The 21,164-nt window shown below is 29.8% G+C and overlaps 3 protein-coding genes across 7 annotated transcripts; 2 read left to right on the top strand and 1 right to left on the bottom strand.

Moving 5' to 3' along the window:
• Nucleotides 1–82: 82 nt before the first annotated feature.
• LOC118441086 (DNA primase large subunit) lies at nt 83–2,852 on the top strand. 3 transcript variants are annotated; one of them, XM_035865054.2, is made up of 8 exons: nt 86–523; nt 593–930; nt 1,072–1,299; nt 1,392–1,529; nt 1,618–1,996; nt 2,080–2,244; nt 2,332–2,583; nt 2,650–2,689. In XM_035865054.2, the coding sequence occupies exons 1-7, from the start codon at nt 373–375 to the stop codon at nt 2,571–2,573; spliced, it is 1,641 nt and encodes a 546-aa protein (XP_035720947.1). In that variant the 5' UTR covers nt 86–372; the 3' UTR covers nt 2,574–2,583; nt 2,650–2,689. The 3 variants fall into 3 exon arrangements, with proteins under 3 accessions (XP_085514007.1, XP_035720947.1, XP_035720946.1); XM_035865053.2 differs by having other exon boundaries at nt 2,332–2,691; XM_085657881.1 differs by lacking the exons at nt 2,080–2,244; nt 2,332–2,583; nt 2,650–2,689 and adding an exon at nt 2,724–2,852 and having other exon boundaries at nt 83–523; nt 1,618–2,025.
• Nucleotides 2,763–5,333, bottom strand: Tdh (L-threonine dehydrogenase). Its single transcript, XM_035865055.2, has 5 exons — nt 5,029–5,333; nt 4,562–4,825; nt 3,751–4,011; nt 3,040–3,306; nt 2,763–2,923 (listed from the first exon to the last, which is right to left on the bottom strand). Exons 1-5 carry the CDS (start codon nt 5,159–5,161, stop codon nt 2,763–2,765), a joined length of 1,086 nt encoding a protein of 361 aa, XP_035720948.1. The 5' UTR covers nt 5,162–5,333.
• atk (artichoke) lies at nt 3,817–16,233 on the top strand. Of its 3 annotated transcripts, XM_085657877.1 has the most exons (12): nt 3,860–3,957; nt 8,413–8,470; nt 9,931–10,153; nt 10,257–11,427; nt 11,500–12,206; nt 12,828–13,152; nt 13,277–13,543; nt 13,806–13,959; nt 14,035–14,238; nt 14,323–15,067; nt 15,151–15,545; nt 15,651–16,233. In XM_085657877.1, exons 1-12 carry the CDS (start codon nt 3,940–3,942, stop codon nt 16,208–16,210), a joined length of 4,827 nt encoding a protein of 1,608 aa, XP_085514003.1. In that variant the 5' UTR covers nt 3,860–3,939; the 3' UTR covers nt 16,211–16,233. The 3 variants fall into 3 exon arrangements, with proteins under 3 accessions (XP_085514004.1, XP_085514003.1, XP_085514005.1); XM_085657878.1 differs by lacking the exon at nt 8,413–8,470 and having other exon boundaries at nt 3,817–3,957; XM_085657879.1 differs by lacking the exon at nt 15,651–16,233 and having other exon boundaries at nt 15,249–15,405.
• The last annotated feature ends 4,931 nt before the right edge of the window (nt 16,234–21,164 follow it).

The following is a 21,164-nucleotide window of genomic DNA, read 5'->3' as shown; positions in this document are numbered from 1 at the left end:
CGTATTAAATAAAGGTTGATATAAAGGTTTTGTCCTCTGATATTTGCGACGATTTAATTGGAAAACAGCCTTTTAAAATTCTAGCGGGAAAATGTAGCGGGAACATTTGCAAGATGGTGGAAAATTATCTGTGCGGGTATTAGTTTTTGTAGAAAAAAGTCAAAAAATGTATATATTGTTTAATACGTTCTAAAGTTGTAAATATTTTTAAATAATGTACATATTTTTTTTTTTTGAAGTATTTGTTTTATATTAATACGTATAATGAATGTGATACATATGCTTAATAATACTTTTAAATAAGAACATTGAAAGAAGTCGTTTAAATAATAATTAATTATTAGAATTAGTTAATTTTAAATCACACACATAATGGATTTTGCTTTGAAACATTGTACGATTAAAAACGAAATAAAAACTTTAAAGACATTTTATCCACATGATTTGCAAGTATATGATGTTCCACCTTTAGGTGAAATATCTTTAATTGAATTTCAAGAGTTAAGCCTCGATAGGTTAAAAGGTAAATTTTATTAATTTTATAAAGCTATTCATTTAACAAATCAATATTCAAACATATGAATTATTTTAGTCCTTCGTTTGGTTGAAAATATTTCTTTAAGAAATGACCTTAAAACGGTAGAAGTACGTAAAGAAAATTTAAGGGATAGTTTGAAAAGGGATGGTCTTAAATATTATGTAAATTTGATTTATGGAAATGGTTGCAAGTCTGATATAGAAACTGATCTTCAAGCCAGAAGAAAAGATAATATATCACATTATATTTTGAGACTGGCATATTGCAAGGACAAAGATCAGGCAAAATGGTTTATGAATCAAGAAATAGAATTATTCAAAATAAGATTCTCTTCTTTGGACAAAGAAGGTGTTGACCAGTTTCTAACTATGCATAAGCTCGATTGCAAACATGTATGTTTATTTTGAAAATACTTATCTGTAATTTTGTGATATAAATTTCATTGTTTATGTGAGTTTACACACACACACACACACACACATATATGTATTTATTTACTTATAAATGAACAATATATTAAGGTTTTTTCATAGATATCTTATGAAGAAAAAGAAAGAATTCGAGAAGACCTTCAAACATCTACTTTCAAAGTTACAAATATAGACACAATTGATTTCTATAAAGTACCATTTCAGAAAGTAATTGATCTTGTTAGAGCACGTAAAGTATATCTTGAAGATGGAATGGCATATGTTCCACGAAACGATCTGATTTCATTGTGTGTTTCATACTTCAGACAAAAACTAATTTTAGGAATAGAGGTTTGACTTGTTATTTTTTATCTCTTCTCTTAATTATATAAATTTTAATATTAATGGTATTAATTATCTTTACTTGTTTTGATATTGAATAGGACGCAAAAGAATGTCTTTTAAATGCCTCTGATGATGAACGAGTGATAAACTATATTAATGCCCTACCTGGTACCTTTTCTGGAATGGCTAGAGTAGTTTGGTCAACTACAAATACTCCAATTGAAAAAATAGAGAAAGTAAGTAATTTATAGATATATTTACAATAAGTGTGTTTTTAAAAATATCTTTATTTTATTTCTTTATTTAATATTTGTTTGCTTATAGTTATCAAAAACATCTTATCCATTATGCATGAGATCTCTTCATGAAGCATTACATGTCAATCATCATTTAAAGAATTCTGGACGTATTCAGTATGGTCTATTTCTTAAAGGAATAGGTGTTTCTTTAGAGGACGCATTGCAGTTTTGGAGGGAAGCATTTTCCCAAAAAATAGATTCAGATAAATTTGAAAAGCAATATGCGTACAGTATCAGACATATATATGGAAAAGAGGGAAAGCAAACAAATTATACACCACTCGGTTGTAATAAAATAATAAGTAATTCCATTGGTCCTGGAGAATATCATGGTTGTCCATATAGGCATATGGATCAGAATTCTTTAAAACAAAAGCTATCTGCTTATGGCATCTTCGATTTAGGTATTATTTATTTATTTATTTATAAAATCCTGAAAGAGAAATCTATTTAGACATATAAAATTGAGGAAAAATCATTATTATAGATACAAAAGAAATAATCGAATTAGCAAAAGAAGGACATTATTCATTGGCATGTACAAGATATTTTCAGACATTACATAAGCAATTACCAGAACAACCAATTGTTCACCCAAATGGATATTTTGCTGAAAGTCGCAAAATAATGAATAAAGCTAATGATATTGCAGGTAAATGAAGAGTTAATTATTTCAAAAAAAAAAAAAGCGATAGAAATCATTGGAATAATAGAAGTTAATTTTTTTTTATTGTATTAGATGCTGATATGGACAGTTCATTGCAAGTAGCAAATATAAAGCCAGAAAGATTGACGATTACTCCAAGAAGAAACGAAATAGGTAATCTTACACCTTCCAGAATTAACGAACAATTTTCTACACCGTCTAGAAGAACAGAAAAAATACATACAACTCCATTAAGGACCATTCACAAAACTAAACCGATAAATATTGAAAAGTTATTAAATGATGATGAAATTGCAGAATTAATGGATGATTAAATTCATTAAGGTAAAAAGCAATCTCTGTGTGCAGTGGAATCTATAATAATATGGTTATTTTTTTTTTTTTTTTTAGATTATGATTATTCTTATAATATTTTTTCTACATTTCGTTCGTGTGCAAAATAAATAATTATTTTTATTATATACCTTTATTTATATATGAATTATTGCCTAATATATGATATATTATACGTAGCTGTTGACTTCCTTTAGACGATATTTTGGCAAAAAGTGTGTAGTAACATCTCGTATCATTGCGTTTACGAGTTTGTCTAGATCGTATTTATTTTCCCATCCCCAATCTTTTCGTGCCTCACTATCGTCAAAAACTTGTGGCCAATTTTCCGCTAAAAATAAAACATTTATATGTATATGATAAAAAAAACAAAACGATATATAGCAAATTTGTTTAAAAGGTATTTATATATAATTCTAACAACATGATATTCTTAGTTTTACTAACCAATGTGTTGTCGACTGTCCGGGTTATAAGTAATTTGCAAATTTGGAACATATTTTATGATCTCATCAAAGAGTTCCTCTGGTGTGAAACTCATAGCAGTAACGTTATATACACGTCTTTTTAGTTTTTCACTTGGTGCATTTAAAAATTGAAAAATTGCCGAAAGACAATCCTCGATGTACATCATTGGTAATCGAGTGCAAGGTTCCAGGTAACACTCATATTTTTCATTTAACAGGCCTTCGTGAAAAACAGCTACTGCATAATCTGTAAATATGTATTGTAAGATGAAAATGAAAAAGGAGGAAGGCATTTAATAGAAATTATAAGCTTATTATTACTTTTAATATCTTTTTTTTTTCTATTCTAATTTACGGAAAGCAAAAGAAAAGAGAAGAAAAAGATGAGGATACATTAGTAGAGATAGAGAGATCGTTGGTACCACTGCAACCATCGAAGGATTGGTTGCACCATCGCGCATTTATAATCATGCTAAAGATCACGCTCTACTTCTTCACAAAAAACGTACTTATTGCGGCCTCTAATGGCATCCATTAAAGATCTCTTTATTTTATATGTGTCGCACGGAAGAAATCGTTCTCGGAACGAATACTAGTTTTGTGTAATTTTATATATGTATATATATATATACATCTCTTTTTTATAGTGTATTCTTTATATCCCGATTAAAGTATTTTCATTATTTTATACCTGTAACACCACCTCCAGGTGGATCGCAACTGATTACTCCTGGAAATCTAAGACATCGAAAATCTAAATTAAATCTGTGATAATAATATTCTCCCAAAAGTTCAGCATGAACTTTGCTAACGCCATAAATGGTACGGGGTCGTTGAATCGTAACATTTGGCGTTGGATTTCTTGGTGAATCCGGTCCGAATGCACCAATCGTTGAAGGTATGAAAATTCTTAATTTATATTGTTTGGCCAATTCAATAACATTATGCATACCTGAAAAAAAAATGTACAAGGAAATATAAATTGTCTATTTTGTTCACTCTCATCAAATCTCGGACAAAGTGAGCAAAGGAAAATCAAAAGGAATTGAAGTAGTAATACGCATGATATCTCTTTGGTGTATATCGTTGGTATATACTCGAAAGAAATGAACTCTAATATATTTTATTTTAATATAGAATTATTAAATAGACGATATGTTAAAAAAGAAAAAGATGATTAAACTCCGAGCGTGGCCAATTTACTTTCTCTTGTAGTCTCTCTTTCGTAACCAGAACGATACGATCGTGAACGTAACGACAGATTCGCTCGTTACCACGGCATTCGATTTCACTGAATTGTAGTCGTTAGTAGACGATGAAGATCCATTTTTGTTCTCTTCTTGAATGTACAACATATCTGACCAAGCTAGTCAGTCATGTACATATGTCCTATTATGCGATATGTATTACTCGCATAATTATCATTATAATACTTCAGGAGAAAAAGAGAGTTAAATTAGAAGAAGGAAATTAGTAAAAGATAATAAAGTGTTCTTAAAAACCTTCAATGTTAACTCTCACAGCCAAAGGAACATTCTGCTCTCCCACGGCGCTAAGAAGAGCACTGAAATGAATTAGCCAATCTATTCTATAATCAACGACGATCTTTTGAAGATTTTTAAAATCAAGAATGTCTGCGAATATGAATGGTCCATTAGCCAAATTTTCCTCCGTTGGTTTGATGATATCCGAAAGAATTACATTATCACTTCCGTAATTCTTGCGTAGTAACTTGGCACATTCTGTACCTAATTGTCCAAGGCCACCTGTTATTAGATCGTGTTGCTAATATAAATGCTAATATAAATAAGCACATAATAATTCTGATATCTATCGAAATATTCTTTTATCAATCGAAATATTCTTTTATCAATCGTATTAAATTCATTGTCTAGATTGAAAAAAACTAAAAGTCCTCTCTATAAATTCATAAGCCATATATAGGTTATACATGATCGATAAATCTTACCTGTTATAAGTATCCTTGGTGTACGTTTATTGTTGCAAATGTTACGATAATGATTATTAGGCGAGATGACAAAATTATTTCTCTTTACGCATTTGAAAAGACAAGATAATCCTCTCAAATTTCTAGTGAACATTCTTCTATCACTTGATATACTTTTTTCCTTTCTTTCTGTTTAGAGAAAATCTTCGCGATTTTGTAGTTCGATACGTATTGATACGTCAATCTCACGGAGGAAACAAGTTCTTTGCAACTTCGCGTTACGAGAGGACTCTCCCGTTTTTCTGATTTCCATTCGCAGTTGATAAACAAGCGAGGAATGCTCGTATAATTATATATCTTTTTCTTTGGTATATCAAAAACCTGTTGGAACACATACACTAGAATTTCTTGTTTTTCTCCCATTACCCAACCCATATATGTATCTTTTTCTCTTTCTTTTTCTGCACGTTTTCGCATACTCCCGCTTATAGTTTTTCTCTCTTCTCAATCTCATTGAAAATGTCATCATTCAAGTATATTTTTGAAAAATTTTTATTTCATAAATGTTATTATGAACATTATATATCTATTTACAAATAATTATATTGAGATTATTGATATTCTACGATTTTACAGACATTTAAATATTGCATAAATTTATAAATAATAGCAATAGAAAGATTGTTTTGTAATATTAGTATATTTTTTTAATGATTTAATGATTATGACGTTTTATATGATTAGTATACTTACAAGAAGTGATTTGTTATATAATTAAGATAAATATACATAGATCATGCGTTTTTTCTTCAATTTGGCTTACGTATAATTGATTTAAGCTTAATTAAACGAGATCTTATCAATTGTATAATCAGAAACCGTTTGTAAAATATCTTCCATGCTAATAGAAACTATTGAATGCAAATGAATATTTATTGAGTTTTAATTGAAAAAATATAATTAACACATTGCGTACGGATCACGAAATATCTCGTTTTCATGACTTTTCGATTGAATTGATAATTTAAGTAATCAGAGATAAATGTTTTTGTTACGTTACCAAGGTAATGAAGCCTTGCACGTTCTTATGAGAAATGATTAGCGAAATGTCGACGTAAATGTTGACATTTCAAAAATGCAAAAATAATCGGTATAGTCAATATATACCTATCTTTTCAAAATTAATGAGTAGGAACAGGTTTGAACAGGTTATAAAATATTTCAATGTTAACGATAACATGAAAATGAATGAAAATAGTGATAGACTTTAGAAAATAGAACCTGTCTGCTATTATTTGATAAAAAAATGTTAAACTGTCGTTTAAAATTCAAAACCTATCTTTAGATAAAGCTTGATGATTCTTTGACGTGGAAAATTAAAATTTAATACTTGTACGAGTATTATCGTAGAGTCAAACTGGATATATATGTAATATAGAAATTTATTGTGGTCAAGGTAAAAAACTGCAGGACACTGCAGTAATAACAATTCTTACACCCGTATTTCGAATATTGGCACCATCTTTATATGGATAACTATTATAATACTTTGAATATTACTTGTAACAGTACAGTAATTATAATACTTTGAATATTGCTGAATTCTTATTACAAAATAAAATACGAATATGTGGCACAATAAGCGCCAATAGATTACCAAGATGTTTGAAAATAAAATTGTTAAATCTAAAAAAAGGGGAGAATATTTTCAAATGGATACGTGATATTTTATTGCAAATTTGGAAAGATAAAAGAGAGGTGCGAATGATTTCGACAATTCATAAATTTGAAATGGTTGAATGTATTGGAAAATATAAAATCATGCAGAAACCGAAATACATTGCAGACTATAATTTAAATATGAATGGTCATAACCTTGCTGATCATTATTTATTATATTACTCAATATTGAGAAAAACAATTAAATGGCCAAAAATGGTAGTATTATATCTCATCAACTGCGGCCTGTTCAATGCATTCAACATCTATAATTCGTGTAATAATGAAAAAATGAAATATAAAGATGAGATATAAAGATATCAGACTCTAAAGCATTTATTCAAGTGTGTGAAATAAATAATAGTTAAAATGTACAAAATCTTATATAATAAATAGAAGTATAAAATATATAGTTATAATTAAGAATAATTTATGTAAATATAATATTAAATATAAATTAAAAATATGCATATACGTATTCTATTGCTTCCCAAACATGTTTCTGGAGCGTTCAAAAATGTGTGGGTCTTGGTAGCGCATTGAGCGCGCAGAGCGCCATTCGCAATGTGTTAATTAAATCAAACGTATTAGTAATAGATACAATTTTTATACAAACAATTATGTTAAAGAATTAATTTAATATATAATATATTACATACGTAATGAAAGCTTGATTGATTATTTGACACGATTTTGCATAAAATGTGCATTTTTTTGAGTTCGTCTTTTTGCGATAATAATGTATATGACCGAATTGCAAAAATAAAAAAGTTACGTGTAACTTTTTTGATAGTGTTACTTTACATTTAAAAAAAAAAGCTTACCATTAACATACTCGTTCATTTATATGTATCAATAAGTATTTGTGCTATGTTGTCAGTAATCATACATCGATAGTTGTAAGTGACTATTACTGAAAATTTTTAATGGTACAGTATTATTAAAAAAAAATTAATATATATATATATGTATTATATTTAAATTGCATATCAGGTTGTTTCCTTGAGATTGTAAATATACGTATATTATAAAAAATAGTACAACATTAGTTTAAGAAAATTAATATGATTAGAGTAATATATTTTTTTGCATTATATCTACATTGAATTAAAGCTTGCGTTTATAGAATTGTGATTATATTTGAAATAATATAATATTATATTCAGAAAGATATTATAATTATATTTATGTATTTTTTGTGCGTTATATCTAAACTACGTTCCAGATTGTATATTAAATAATATTAAACATTTAGAAATGAGTCTAATGAGATCAATAGTAGATGATATCAAATATTTCGTTTTGAGAAAACGGATCAACGCATTGACGGAGAGATCCGTGAAAAAAGGGGAGAATTTCCTGGAAGCGTTCCTTCACGGTGTCTGGACACGTACTTCGCAATACTCTTGTATCTCGACTACCTTCACCCACACGCCTCAGTCATCGTTCTTCCCTCGGACTCGCTTTTACCGGATCGGTCTATTTTTTTTCGTCTTATAAAAAATTACATATATATATATATATAAAAAAAAAAATAAAAATTCATCGATCCAGACTGATAATTTAGCAGCTAATTAAACGTTTAATATTAATTGACACTTTTGTTAACTTTTTTTTTTTAAGGAATATCAAGTGTACATTTTGACGAGAACGCAATAACAAGTGTATTATTATTGATCTTTTAAGATTTACAAGAAGGATACGCAAGATAGAACTGTTTCGGCAAGATTTGCCGAAACAAAAGGTATAGAAATTAGTTTTAATTCTATAGAAAAATAAAACAAGATAATAATGTAGTAAAAAGAAGTGAAAAGTTCAAATTGAAACAAAAAAAATAAAAAAATAAGGACATTGTAAGAATATAATCGTTAATTTTATCAACAACATTTTGCTATCATTTTACCAAAATGTACAATATTTTTTTAATCACAATCACGATAGATCAAAATAAAAAAAATACTGACAAAGGATATATACACAAGGGAGAGTGAGAGTAAGAGAGAGAAAGAGAAGTGCCATGAATTCCTGAGGAAGAAAAGAAGGAGAAAAAGAATAACGCAGGAAGTAGAAGAAATCACTTTCCCTTGTAATCATGTTCGTTCGATCGAGATTATATGCTATTACAATGATGATAATTAATGGAGCAAAATTTTTTGTTCGTTGCAGATAATAATCAATAACGTTTATTGGAATACTATTTCAATTTTTTTAATTTGATAAAAAATTAAGTAACGTAATAAATTGTCATACTTTGTTTCCATATGCGATATAAAAAAAAAATATGAGTGCCATCTTTATATTTTTTTGTAAAACTATTTACTATAATATAATAATATTTTTTGAGACTGAGAAACGAAACGAAATGAAATGAAATGAAATGAAATGAAATTTAACGAAATTGAATGTAAATTTTTTCAAATGACGTATTGAACGCCATTCCTATCTGCAGTATTCACGTTTGACCGATTTTTCAGGCCGACCGATTGTTTTGTTATGAAATCTATGTACATATGTATGTATATATATATATATATATATATATATATATATATATATATATATATATATATATGTATACACATATATGTATATATGTATACATAAGACACACACGTGCCAGGATTTTCAAAGCTTTTGTATGATATCGCATTGAATTCTTCAAAGATCAATATTCGAAAAATTACATTATAATAAACAAAAGGATGAAAAAGATCTATTACGTATCTAGATTGCATTTTCTTGTCACGAGTTTATTAAAAGAAGAAAATAATAAATATATTAAGAATAAACATTTCTTGTTCATGATATAATGATTTTAGATTTGTTCAATTTTGTGACTCGTGCGAAGCAGTTTACACGAGAGAACTCTCGCGTGCGACAGCAATTATTACGGATAACGATTGTTCTAGCGGTCTTTTAGGCTTTGCGCTTACGGTACGGAGCATCAATTTTGTTGTTTGTAACCGTAACGTATATACGATCTCTCAATCTCCCTATACATATATATGTGTGTATATATACATGTATATATATATATATATATTCTATGTATATTGTGTATCTATATTGTGCATATTTATCAAATATAATATGTCTATTTATACATTTATCATGATCGATGATGATCATGAGAAGATGATATCATAAATGGTATTTATTACTATTAAATATTTTAAAGAATCATTTTTTTTATTCTCATTACAGAAAATGCAGGACCGATATTTAATCTCGTAGACACTGCGGTGTATAAACCAGCAATGATTAGACCATTAAAAATTCTTAAAAGTGCCTTCATAGTTGGCTGGTATCTGATATTATACTCTGTTGTTGATATCAATGGTCAGCTTGCATCGGAATACGGATGTCCACCACAGGAAAGAATTCTTCCGTGCAGATGTTCAACTCGCGATACGGAGGTCCAAATATGGTATGACAATAACATAAGAAATAACGTATCGCGTGCCATAGGTTTACTTGGACAATAATAATAATAATAATAATTGTTATTCTTTTTTTTTTATTCTTTATAGGTGCAGTCATAGTGAATTACCAAAAGTATTGGAAGGATTAAAATCAGTGAGCCATTATGTGGATCGTCCGATTGACGAGCTGATTCTTGAGAATAATAATTTACCTAGTCTTCCAGGAAAAGCATTTGCCACTTTAAAAGTTTTACGTTTAATGCTCCGAAATAATCGTTTAGAAAGAGTATCCTCCGGTTGGTTGGAAGGTTTACACGATTCGTTATTGGAACTATTCGTCGTTGAATCTGATTTACGTTCGTTGCCCATCGACAGCCTTGAAAATCTTCAAGGTCTCGAAGCGATAACTCTACAAAGTCGTGTTATGAAGAGATTACCAAAATTCTCTGGCCTTCAAAAATTGCGATATCTTCAAATAAATTCGCCTGCTTTATTGGAATTAGCGCCAAGAAACTTTCAAGATCTACCTAATCTCGAACAATTACATGTTTTTGGCAGTCCTCGTCTCGTTCGTTTAGAAGCTGGCTTATTTCGTGATTTACCACGTTTAGAATTGATCAACATCACGGATTGTGCTATCCATTGGATTCATCCTCGTACTATGATCAATCTTCCAGAATTAAAAGAAATATCTTTCGTTGGTAACAATATAATCGACGCTGGAATGGTTGGTCGTGCTTGCATGGATCTTCCATTGCTTTCGGTGATTCGACTCGATCGAAATCGAATTAACAGACTCGCGGAAGGTTCATTTATTGATCTTCCTGTACTGAATCGTCTTTATTTATCACGTAATATTATCACTGAAATATTTGCTGGAGCATTTCGTCGCTTACCAATATTGAAGATTGTAGATCTTAATCACAATTTGATACATCGTATACATCCGGAATTCTTTCCTCGAAGATCTCCAAATGGATTGGAAGAAATGTGGCTTATCAACAACGATCTCAGTCACGTTGCGGAAATACGATCGGTTTTGGAAGCTTTGCCGAGATTGAAATTTCTCGACGTAAGTTATAATCAATTGGAGGAAATCCCGTACGGTACATTGAGAGGTCATCCTACTTTGGAAAGATTTCATTTGGATCACAATCGATTAGGATTCTTACAAAGAGAAACGTTTACTTCGATGCCAGCACTTCGGGAACTTCGGCTTCGAAATAATTCCTTATCGAATTTATTGGAAGCTCCATTTTGGAATTTACCGGCACTTAAGGTAAGATTCCTTTAAAAATATTATATTTGTTTAACATTCTATTATGATCCGTATGATGTACACAATTTTCAGGGATTGGATCTTTCCGAAAATTATTTCAGACACATAGAACCGCGTCTTTTAGCGAATTTACCTAATTTAAGACGTTTGGATCTAAGCGGTAATTCTATAGGATTGATAGAAACAGAATCTTTTCGAAATACACCTGCTCTGGAACACGTGAACATTTCTGGAAATGCCTTGTCCATTTTGCATCCGTTAACTTTCAGACATTTAACTAATTTATATGAACTCGATGTTGGATGGAATCGAATGTTAGAAATTGTCCCTGGTTTGCCAAGGAATATCGAACACCTTCATATGCCTATGAATCGAATCGTTGCTTTGCCATCGATCGCATCCCAGGATCTTGCACTTCCAGTTTTAAGAAAATTAGATCTTAGTGCTAATGGAATCGAAATAATACCACCTGGTGCTCTCAGTGAATTGACTGATCTTCGTAAGTTAATCTTGGGATACAATGCACTTAGAGTCATAGAAGACGGTACCTTTGATGGCTTATCAAAATTGGAACAATTGGATTTGAGATATAATCGATTGGTTACGTTACATGGCAGAAGTTTCAAACAGTTAAGATCTTTAATGGATTTAAATATTCGTGGAAATCGTTTGGAAGTTCTTAGACCTGATATATTTCAAGAGAACAGCAGATTGCAAAGGCTTGATCTTAGTAGAAATAATCTTGCACAAATTCCTCACGCCACGTTCTTAAATACAAGGTAAAGAAAAGAGAGAGAAAAAAAAAAAGAAGTTGTTTATATAATATAATACTTCATCAATTCATTTTTATATAAATATTTATTTTTTATATCGTTCATTTATTATCATCGGTCGCTTTTATGTTATTCATCTATTCATCTTTTATGTCGTTAGCAAAAAAAAAAAAAAAAAAAAAAAAAGAAAAACATCATGACAGACGACAAATTAGTCTAGTAGATTAGAGTACCTTCTAATGGTGACAGTTCGGTGAGAAAGCGGTTTCACTCGTATTTACTTCGTTATGTCATTAGTAAATTGCTCTGTAGAAAGCTCTTCGCATATTTTCCTTTATAATATCCTTTTTTTTTTATCGTTCATCATTCAACATGCCTCGCATATTTTCTATTTTATATGTACCCCATAAAATAATATTATATATTATACAGATACTTAATCTGTACAAAGTAAAACTGTACAAATTATTGGCGATAGTATTATCCTGATATTAAATAAATTGTATCAATATACATATTCTTTTTTTCTTTTTGTCTCAAAGTACATTCTAAATTAAATAATTATAACGAAAGTTTCTGGAAGCATTCGATATAAAGAAGAATACGTAACCGTCTTGATAATTACAGGGACCTTCGGGAATTGTACGCGTCGCACAACACTTTGACCGAGTTACCCGGATCGTTGCACGGTTTAATGGCTCTCGAAATCCTCGACTTGAGCTTCAACAAGCTGAACATCCTGTCACCGGAAACACTGAGCAGTCTGTCGTCTTTGCTTGAATTAAGACTGGTTAGAAATCGAATAAGAGAGTTACGAGAGGGTGCTTTTGATGGTTTACCACGGTTGTCCATAATCGATCTTGAAAATAATGATCTTAGAGTGATCGAGAGGAATGCAATTAGAAGATTGTCCGAATTACAGGCTATAAGACTTGGCAAAAATCGTATACAGGTATATCAAGAATTATATGTATATATATAATATTTATAATTTATATATATATATATATATATATAATACACAAAAATGTACGTGTATATTATAATTAAATATATATTCATAAATATGTTGTTAGACAATTCCAAGAGGTGCTTTCTCCGAATTACCTTTACTTCAAAGTGCAGAGCTCCAAGAAAATCGGATTTTAGAAATCGACAGTAAAGCGTTCATCAACGTACCTCACCTTCTCTTTCTAAATTTAAGTAATAATCATTTGCCAAGTTTGGAATATGCTGGTTTAGAAAGTCTTCAATCATTGGAAGTTCTAGATCTGAGTAATAATCGTTTGGCTCGTGTATCCAGTGACAGTTTGGCTGCGATGGAATGGCTGGTCGAATTAAAAGTGAGAATAAAAGTTAATATCTATTCTTAACGAATCTTTTCGAGAAAGGCAAAACTATTTTGTTAATACCATTAAGCGGGGAGTACTTTCTCGAGAAGAGTGAAATCTCTCCGTGAAGCGTGGAATTACTCTACGACTGCTCCGTTGCGTCTGATGAAACTAATTATTTATACATCGTCTTTTTTTTTTTATACAAGCATATGTGTTCTTTTTATTTTATTTTTCTTTTTTTAATTTCTTTTCTTTTTACCTTCCTTCTTAGATGGATAATAATAGGATTTGCACAATACAAGGTTCACCATTCGATGAAATGCCAAGATTACGTGTACTCAGTTTGAGAAGCAATCGGATGGCATCCGTTTCGGAAAATGCATTTAAAAGATTAAGATCCAATATCGCTATTTTGGATATCGATGGTAATAAATATTTTATTATTAAAAGAAATAAGAATTCGAGTTTAGAATCGAATCATATAGAACAATATATTTTAGGGAATCCTTTATCATGTTCTTGCGGTATGTTATGGCTAAGAGGATGGTTACAACAAGCATCCTCGGAAGGTCCAAGATGTGCTGATGGTTCTCTCTTTAAAGAAATAAGATTGTCCCGTCAAGATTGTCAACATGAAAGATTAGCCGATCCTGTGCATCCTGGTTGTGAATCTGAAATGATCAATAGCGTTACACCCGCTTCGGGTGAGCGAATAACATCAAATATTATTATAAACATTTTATCTATAGAAACATGAAATATTTTAATGAAATAAAAATCTTTTTTAGGATTAAGTGGAGCCACAGAAACGGTATCATTGTGGATGAATTTAGAAAGCTCGACCAAGAGATCTTATGAAAATGATTATTACGAATATTTAAATCATCATTCGAATAACAAAAGCGATCATTCGAATGTCTCTACTTCGCTTCCAATTGTATCTACCGAAACAACGATTCTTCAACCAGTTAAAACTATTCAAAATTCGGATACTATTAAATATTTAAACCCGAAGAATATCACGAGTCAGATAAAAAAGAATTCCTCTATCATACCACCCTCACCAAGTAGTTCAGGATTTACTTTCTTCGGTGTACCTCTGCCAAATTTGAATTTTAATTTCTGGGGTAATACTGGAAGAAAGGCAGAAAGGAAAGAAATTTCAGGAGGTAGACCTGGTAGGGGACGTTACAGAGTATTTCCACCAACTGAGCCAGAAATTCATAGGGGTGGTTTTATACCCTTACCACGAGGACAAGGTGGTTTTATTCCGATAACCGACTCTTCTCATTTTGTTTATGATCAAAGACAAATAAAGAATGATCCCCCAAAAGATAATCTAGATCAGGATACTAATTATATTCGCGTACAAGAACAACGTAATTCGAAACATTCGAATAATACTATGTCTCAATTGGAAAAAAATGTTTCGAGGACGAACAAGTCCCGATCAGGTTCGAAAAATAAGGATGAAGTTTTTACTACGAGTATTATTGGTACTTCAAGATTTTCAAACAATTTAACCGAAAATAGGTATCTTCTGATAACAATATTATGTCATTTCTATTGAAGTATATAGTTTTAATATTTGTTGTTATTTTTGTTTTGTTTTATAGGCCATACTCTTTATTAAATTTGACAAAAAGTATTAAATCATCGTCGTTAGCTTCTAATGAAACGTTATTAAAAATAAACGAAACATCTCTTCCAATAGAATTCAATCAAGACGATAAATTACTAATGAATATGAAAGAACGTAAAGTAATTAATGATTCGCGTATGGAAATTGCAAGTAAAATTGTTTGGACGACGCCAAAAAACGATTTTGTCAGAATGACATTTCCATCTAATAAAGCAATTGTGACCACAATTAGTAATAATCACGATAATTCAAATGATTTTGATGAAAAGATAATGAAAGATAAAAATTACTTTTGGAATTCTGAGACGATGGAAGCTCAAAAAATTGAAACAACCATGACAATGATTAATGAACAAAATGAACCTACTGGTAAGATTTTTCTGTACTACGTAAATGCTTCTAATTGTTTATTATAAATATCTTTATCTTATAATTAATTTAATAATATGTGGAAAATATTGTTCATTATTATAGATAACATTCATATAGTTACAACGTATTATCCGTCTACTTCTACTTCTTCTACAACAACAATGACGACAACCATGACAACGAAGGCAACGACAATTAATAAATTAAAAGATAAAACTATTGGAACTTTACAAACTAATCGAAAGACAGAAGCATCAGCTTTGTCAGCTTTTCTGGCACCAGGTGGTCAAATTCCTTCCTCCGTATCAACAACTGGTATACGTACTTTAGGTAGGCCAACGATAACAAAGGTACCATCTCCATATTTAGCTGAAACAACGGATCATAATCGAAGTCAGGAAAAGGAAAATCCTGTGGCTGGTGCTGTTCAAAGGAACATTGAAAATTTGGAATATACATTCTTGAACAACAAAGAAATAACAACTACTCCACATGATAATGTTAAAATAATTGAAGACAATCGTTTTAATTGGTACTTTCAACATTACAATGACACCAATTTAGAACCTTTTATTGGAACAGTTTATAGCGATAGTGTTAAAATAAGTATTTGTCAATCTTTGTTATTACTTCAATTTTGTTTCGTTATATATATAATCTAATTTGAAAATATTATTTCCTTTCTCTCTTTTTCTCTTGATATCTGTTAAAGATGTGAAAAAAAAAATATAGAAAATGTAAAAGATTGTAAAAATATAAATAAATATTATTGCATGAAATTGTACTTAGGGCAGTTTATCATTCTTTCTTTTATAAAGCTTTACGTCAACAATAAGTATAGGTGCAATTCTTGACCGAATTAGATAAATAAAGTTACCTTTCAAAGATAAAGAAGCTTCGAATTCTCGAAGCAGCTTTATATTACTTGAAAAAATGATATATCAACAAGAATACTTTCTCTATAAAAAGAAAGTTTTAACAAAAATTTTTAAAAGGTCATATCCTTCCCTAAATCTTCATCTTTAAAATGAAATAATTTATAAAAATCGCACCAAGTACTACAACTGGGCTCATTATAGACATAAAAATTGTATTCACCATTTTTACTAACATCAATAAAAACATTGATGGTTTCCGATAAAGAAACATAAAAATGACTTTCAATGCATATAAATATTAAACATAATTAATTTCGATAATTAACTAAATATTTAAACAATCTACAATGTACACGAGGCACAACTAACTAATATTTAAACAACAGCATATTCGTTTAAACACTAAAAATACTAAAACGCGCGAGGTAATTAAAATAATTCTAACTTAAAATTCCTACACTTTAAATTTTACCTCGGAATTATTGGCCTTGTGCAATATCAACATAAACAGATCTTCTATTAACTTTGACAGATCGCGAGTTAGTATTCTTTTGCACTCCGACCAGTGAACATCGATACTCTCAATTTCTAATCGCGGAAACTTAAAAATTAATATTTTCGATAATTTCCAATTAATATAAACAGCCTATAATATACGCGGAGCACAATAAATAAATATTTAAACAATAGTAGATTCGTTTAATCATTAAAAAGACGGGAAAACTCGTTGGACTTAAAATAATTCTAATTTAAAATTCCTATACTTTAAAATTTTATCTCGGTATTGTTGGCCTTGTGCAATAACAACATAAACAGCCCTTCTATTAACTTTGACGGTTCGCGAGTTAGTATTCTTTTGCACTCCGACCAGTGAACATCGATACTCTCAATTTCTAATCGCGGAAACTTAAAAATTAATATTTTCGATAATTTCCAATTAATATAAACAGCCTATAATATACGCGGAGCACAATAAATAAATATTTAAACAAAAGTAGATTCGTTTAAACATTAAAAAGACGGAAAAACTCGTTCGACTTAAAATAATTCTAATTTAAAATTCCTATACTTTAAAATTTTATCTCGGTATTGTTGGCCTTGTGCAATATCAACATAAACAGCCCTTCTATTAACTTTGACGGTTCGCGAGTTAGTATTATTTTGCACTCCGACCAGTGAACATCGATACTATCAATTTCTAATCGCGGAAACTTATAAATTAATATTTTCGATAATTTCCAATTAATATAAACAGTCTTTGATATACGCGGAGCACAATAAATAAATATTTAAACAATAGTAGATTCGTTTAAACATTAAAAAGACGGGAAAACTCGTTCGACTTAAAATAATTCTAATTTAAAATTCCTATACTTTAAAATTTTATCTCGGTATTGTTGGCCTTGTGCAATATCAACATAAACAGCCCTTCTATTAACTTTGACGGTTCGCGAGTTAGTATTATTTTGCACTCCGACCAGTGAACAACTATACTCTCAATTTCTAATCGCGAAAACTTATAAATTAATATTTTCGATAATTTCCAATTAATATAAACAGCCTATAATATGCGCGGAGCACAATAAATAAATATTTAAACAAAAGTAGATTCGTTTAAACATTAAAAAGACGGAAAAACTCGTTCGACTTAAAATAATTCTAATTTAAAATTCCTATACTTTAAAATTTTATCTCGGTATTGTTGGCCTTGTGCAATATCAACATAAACAGCCCTTCTATTAACTTTGACGGTTCGCGAGTTAGTATTATTTTGCACTCCGACCAGTGAACAACTATACTCTCAATTTCTAATCGCGAAAACTTAAAAATTAATATTTTCGATAATTTCCAATTAATATAAACAGTCTTTGATATACGCGGAGCACAATAAATAAATATTTAAACAATAGTAGATTCGTTTAAACATTAAAAAGACGGGAAAACTCGTTCGACTTAAAATAATTCTAATTTAAAATTCCTATACTTTAAAATTTTATCTCGGTATTGTTGGCCTTGTGCAATATCAACATAAACAGCCCTTCTATTAACTTTGATGGTTCGCGAGTTAGTATTCTTTTGCATTCCGACCAGTGAACATCGATACTATCAATTTCTAATCGCGAAAACTTAAAAATTAATATTTTCGATAATTTTCAATTAATATAAACAGTCTTTGATATACGCGGAGCACAATAAATAAATATTTAAACAATAGTAGATTCGTTTAAACATTAAAAAGACGGAAAAACTCGTTCGACTTAAAATAATTCTAATTTAAAATTCCTATACTTTAAAATTTTATCTCGGTATTGTTGGCCTTGTGCAATATCAACATAAACAGCCCTTCTATTAACTTTGACGGTTCGCGAGTTAGTATTCTTTTGCACTCCGACCAGTGAACATCGATACTCTCAATTTCTAATCGCGAAAACTTAAAAATTAATATTTTCGATAATTTCCAATTAATATAAACAGCCTATAATATGCGCGGAGCACAATAAATAAATATTTAAACAAAAGTAGATTCGTTTAAACATTAAAAAGACGGAAAAACTCGTTCGACTTAAAATAATTCTAATTTAAAATTCCTATACTTTAAAATTTTATCTCGGTATTGTTGGCCTTGTGCAATATCAACATAAACAGCCCTTCTATTAACTTTGACGGTTCGCGAGTTAGTATTATTTTGCACTCCGACCAGTGAACAACTATACTCTCAATTTCTAATCGCGAAAACTTAAAAATTAATATTTTCGATAATTTCCAATTAATATAAACAGTCTTTGATATACGCGGAGCACAATAAATAAATATTTAAACAATAGTAGATTCGTTTAAACATTAAAAAGACGGGAAAACTCGTTCGACTTAAAATAATTCTAATTTAAAATTCCTATACTTTAAAATTTTATCTCGGTATTGTTGGCCTTGTGCAATATCAACATAAACAGCCCTTCTATTAACTTTGATGGTTCGCGAGTTAGTATTCTTTTGCATTCCGACCAGTGAACATCGATACTATCAATTTCTAATCGCGAAAACTTAAAAATTAATATTTTCGATAATTTTCAATTAATATAAACAGTCTTTGATATACGCGGAGCACAATAAATAAATATTTAAACAATAGTAGATTCGTTTAAACATTAAAAAGACGGAAAAACTCGTTCGACTTAAAATAATTCTAATTTAAAATTCCTATACTTAAAAATTTTATCTCGGTATTGTTGGCCTTGTGCAATATCAACATAAACAGCCCTTCTATTAACTTTGACGGTTCGCGAGTTAGTATTCTTTTGCACTCCGACCAGTGAACATCGATACTCTCAATTTCTAATCGCGAAAACTTAAAAATTAATATTTTCGATAATTTCCAATTAATATAAACAGCCTATAATATGCGCGGAGCACAATAAATAAATATTTAAACAAAAGTAGATTCGTTTAAACATTAAAATGACGGAAAAACTCGTTCGTCTTAAAATAATTCTAATTTAAAATTCCTATACTTTAAAATTTTATCTCGGTATTGTTGGCCTTGTGCAATATCAACATAAACAGCCCTTCTATTAACTTTGACGGTTCGCGAGTTAGTATTATTTTGCACTCCGACCAGTGAACAACTATACTCTCAATTTCTAATCGCGAAAACTTAAAAATTAATATTTTCGATAATTTCCAATTAATATAAACAGCCTATAATATGCGCGGAGCACAATAAATAAATATTTAAACAAAAGTAGATTCGTTTAAACATTAAAAAGACGGAAAAACTCGTTCGACTTAAAATAATTCTAATTTAAAATTCCTATACTTTAAAATTTTATCTCGGTATTGTTGGCCTTGTGCAATATCAACATAAACAGCCCTTCTATTAACTTTGACGGTTCGCGAGTTAGTATTATTTTGCACTCCGACCAGTGAACATCGATACTATCAATTTCTAATCGCGAAAACTTAAAAATTAATATTTTCGATAATTTTCAATTAATATAAACAGTCTTTGATATACGCGGAGCACAATAAATAAATATTTAAACAATAGTAGATTCGTTTAAACATTAAAAAGACGGAAAAACTCGTTCGACTTAAAATAATTCTAATTTAAAATTCCTATACTTAAAAATTTTATCTCGGTATTGTTGGCCTTGTGCAATATCAACATAAACAGCCCTTCTATTAACTTTGACGGTTCGCGAGTTAGTATTCTTTTGCACTCCGACCAGTGAACATCGATACTCTCAATTTCTAATCGCGAAAACTTAAAAATTAATATTTTCGATAATTTCCAATTAATATAAACAGCCTATAATATGCGCGGAGCACAATAAATAAATATTTAAACAAAAGTAGATTCGTTTAAACATTAAAATGACGGAAAAACTCGTTCGTCTTAAAATAATTCTAATTTAAAATTCCTATACTTTAAAATTTTATCTCGGTATTGTTGGCCTTGTGCAATATCAACATAAACAGCCCTTCTATTAACTTTGACGGTTCGCGAGTTAGTATTATTTTGCACTCCGACCAGTGAACAACTATACTCTCAATTTCTAATCGCGAAAACTTAAAAATTAATATTTTCGATAATTTCCAATTAATATAAACAGCCTATAATATGCGCGGAGCACAATAAATAAATATTTAAACAAAAGTAGATTCGTTTAAACATTAAAAAGACGGAAAAACTCGTTCGACTTAAAATAATTCTAATTTAAAATTCCTATACTTTAAAATT

The sequence above is a fragment of the Vespa mandarinia genome, chromosome 6, assembly GCF_050613455.1.
Source record: "Vespa mandarinia isolate Hongniang chromosome 6, ASM5061345v1, whole genome shotgun sequence".
Taxonomy (NCBI): Eukaryota; Metazoa; Arthropoda; class Insecta; order Hymenoptera; family Vespidae; genus Vespa; species Vespa mandarinia.
Note: the sequence above shows the minus strand (reverse complement) of the source record. Positions and strands in the feature narration are given on the sequence as shown.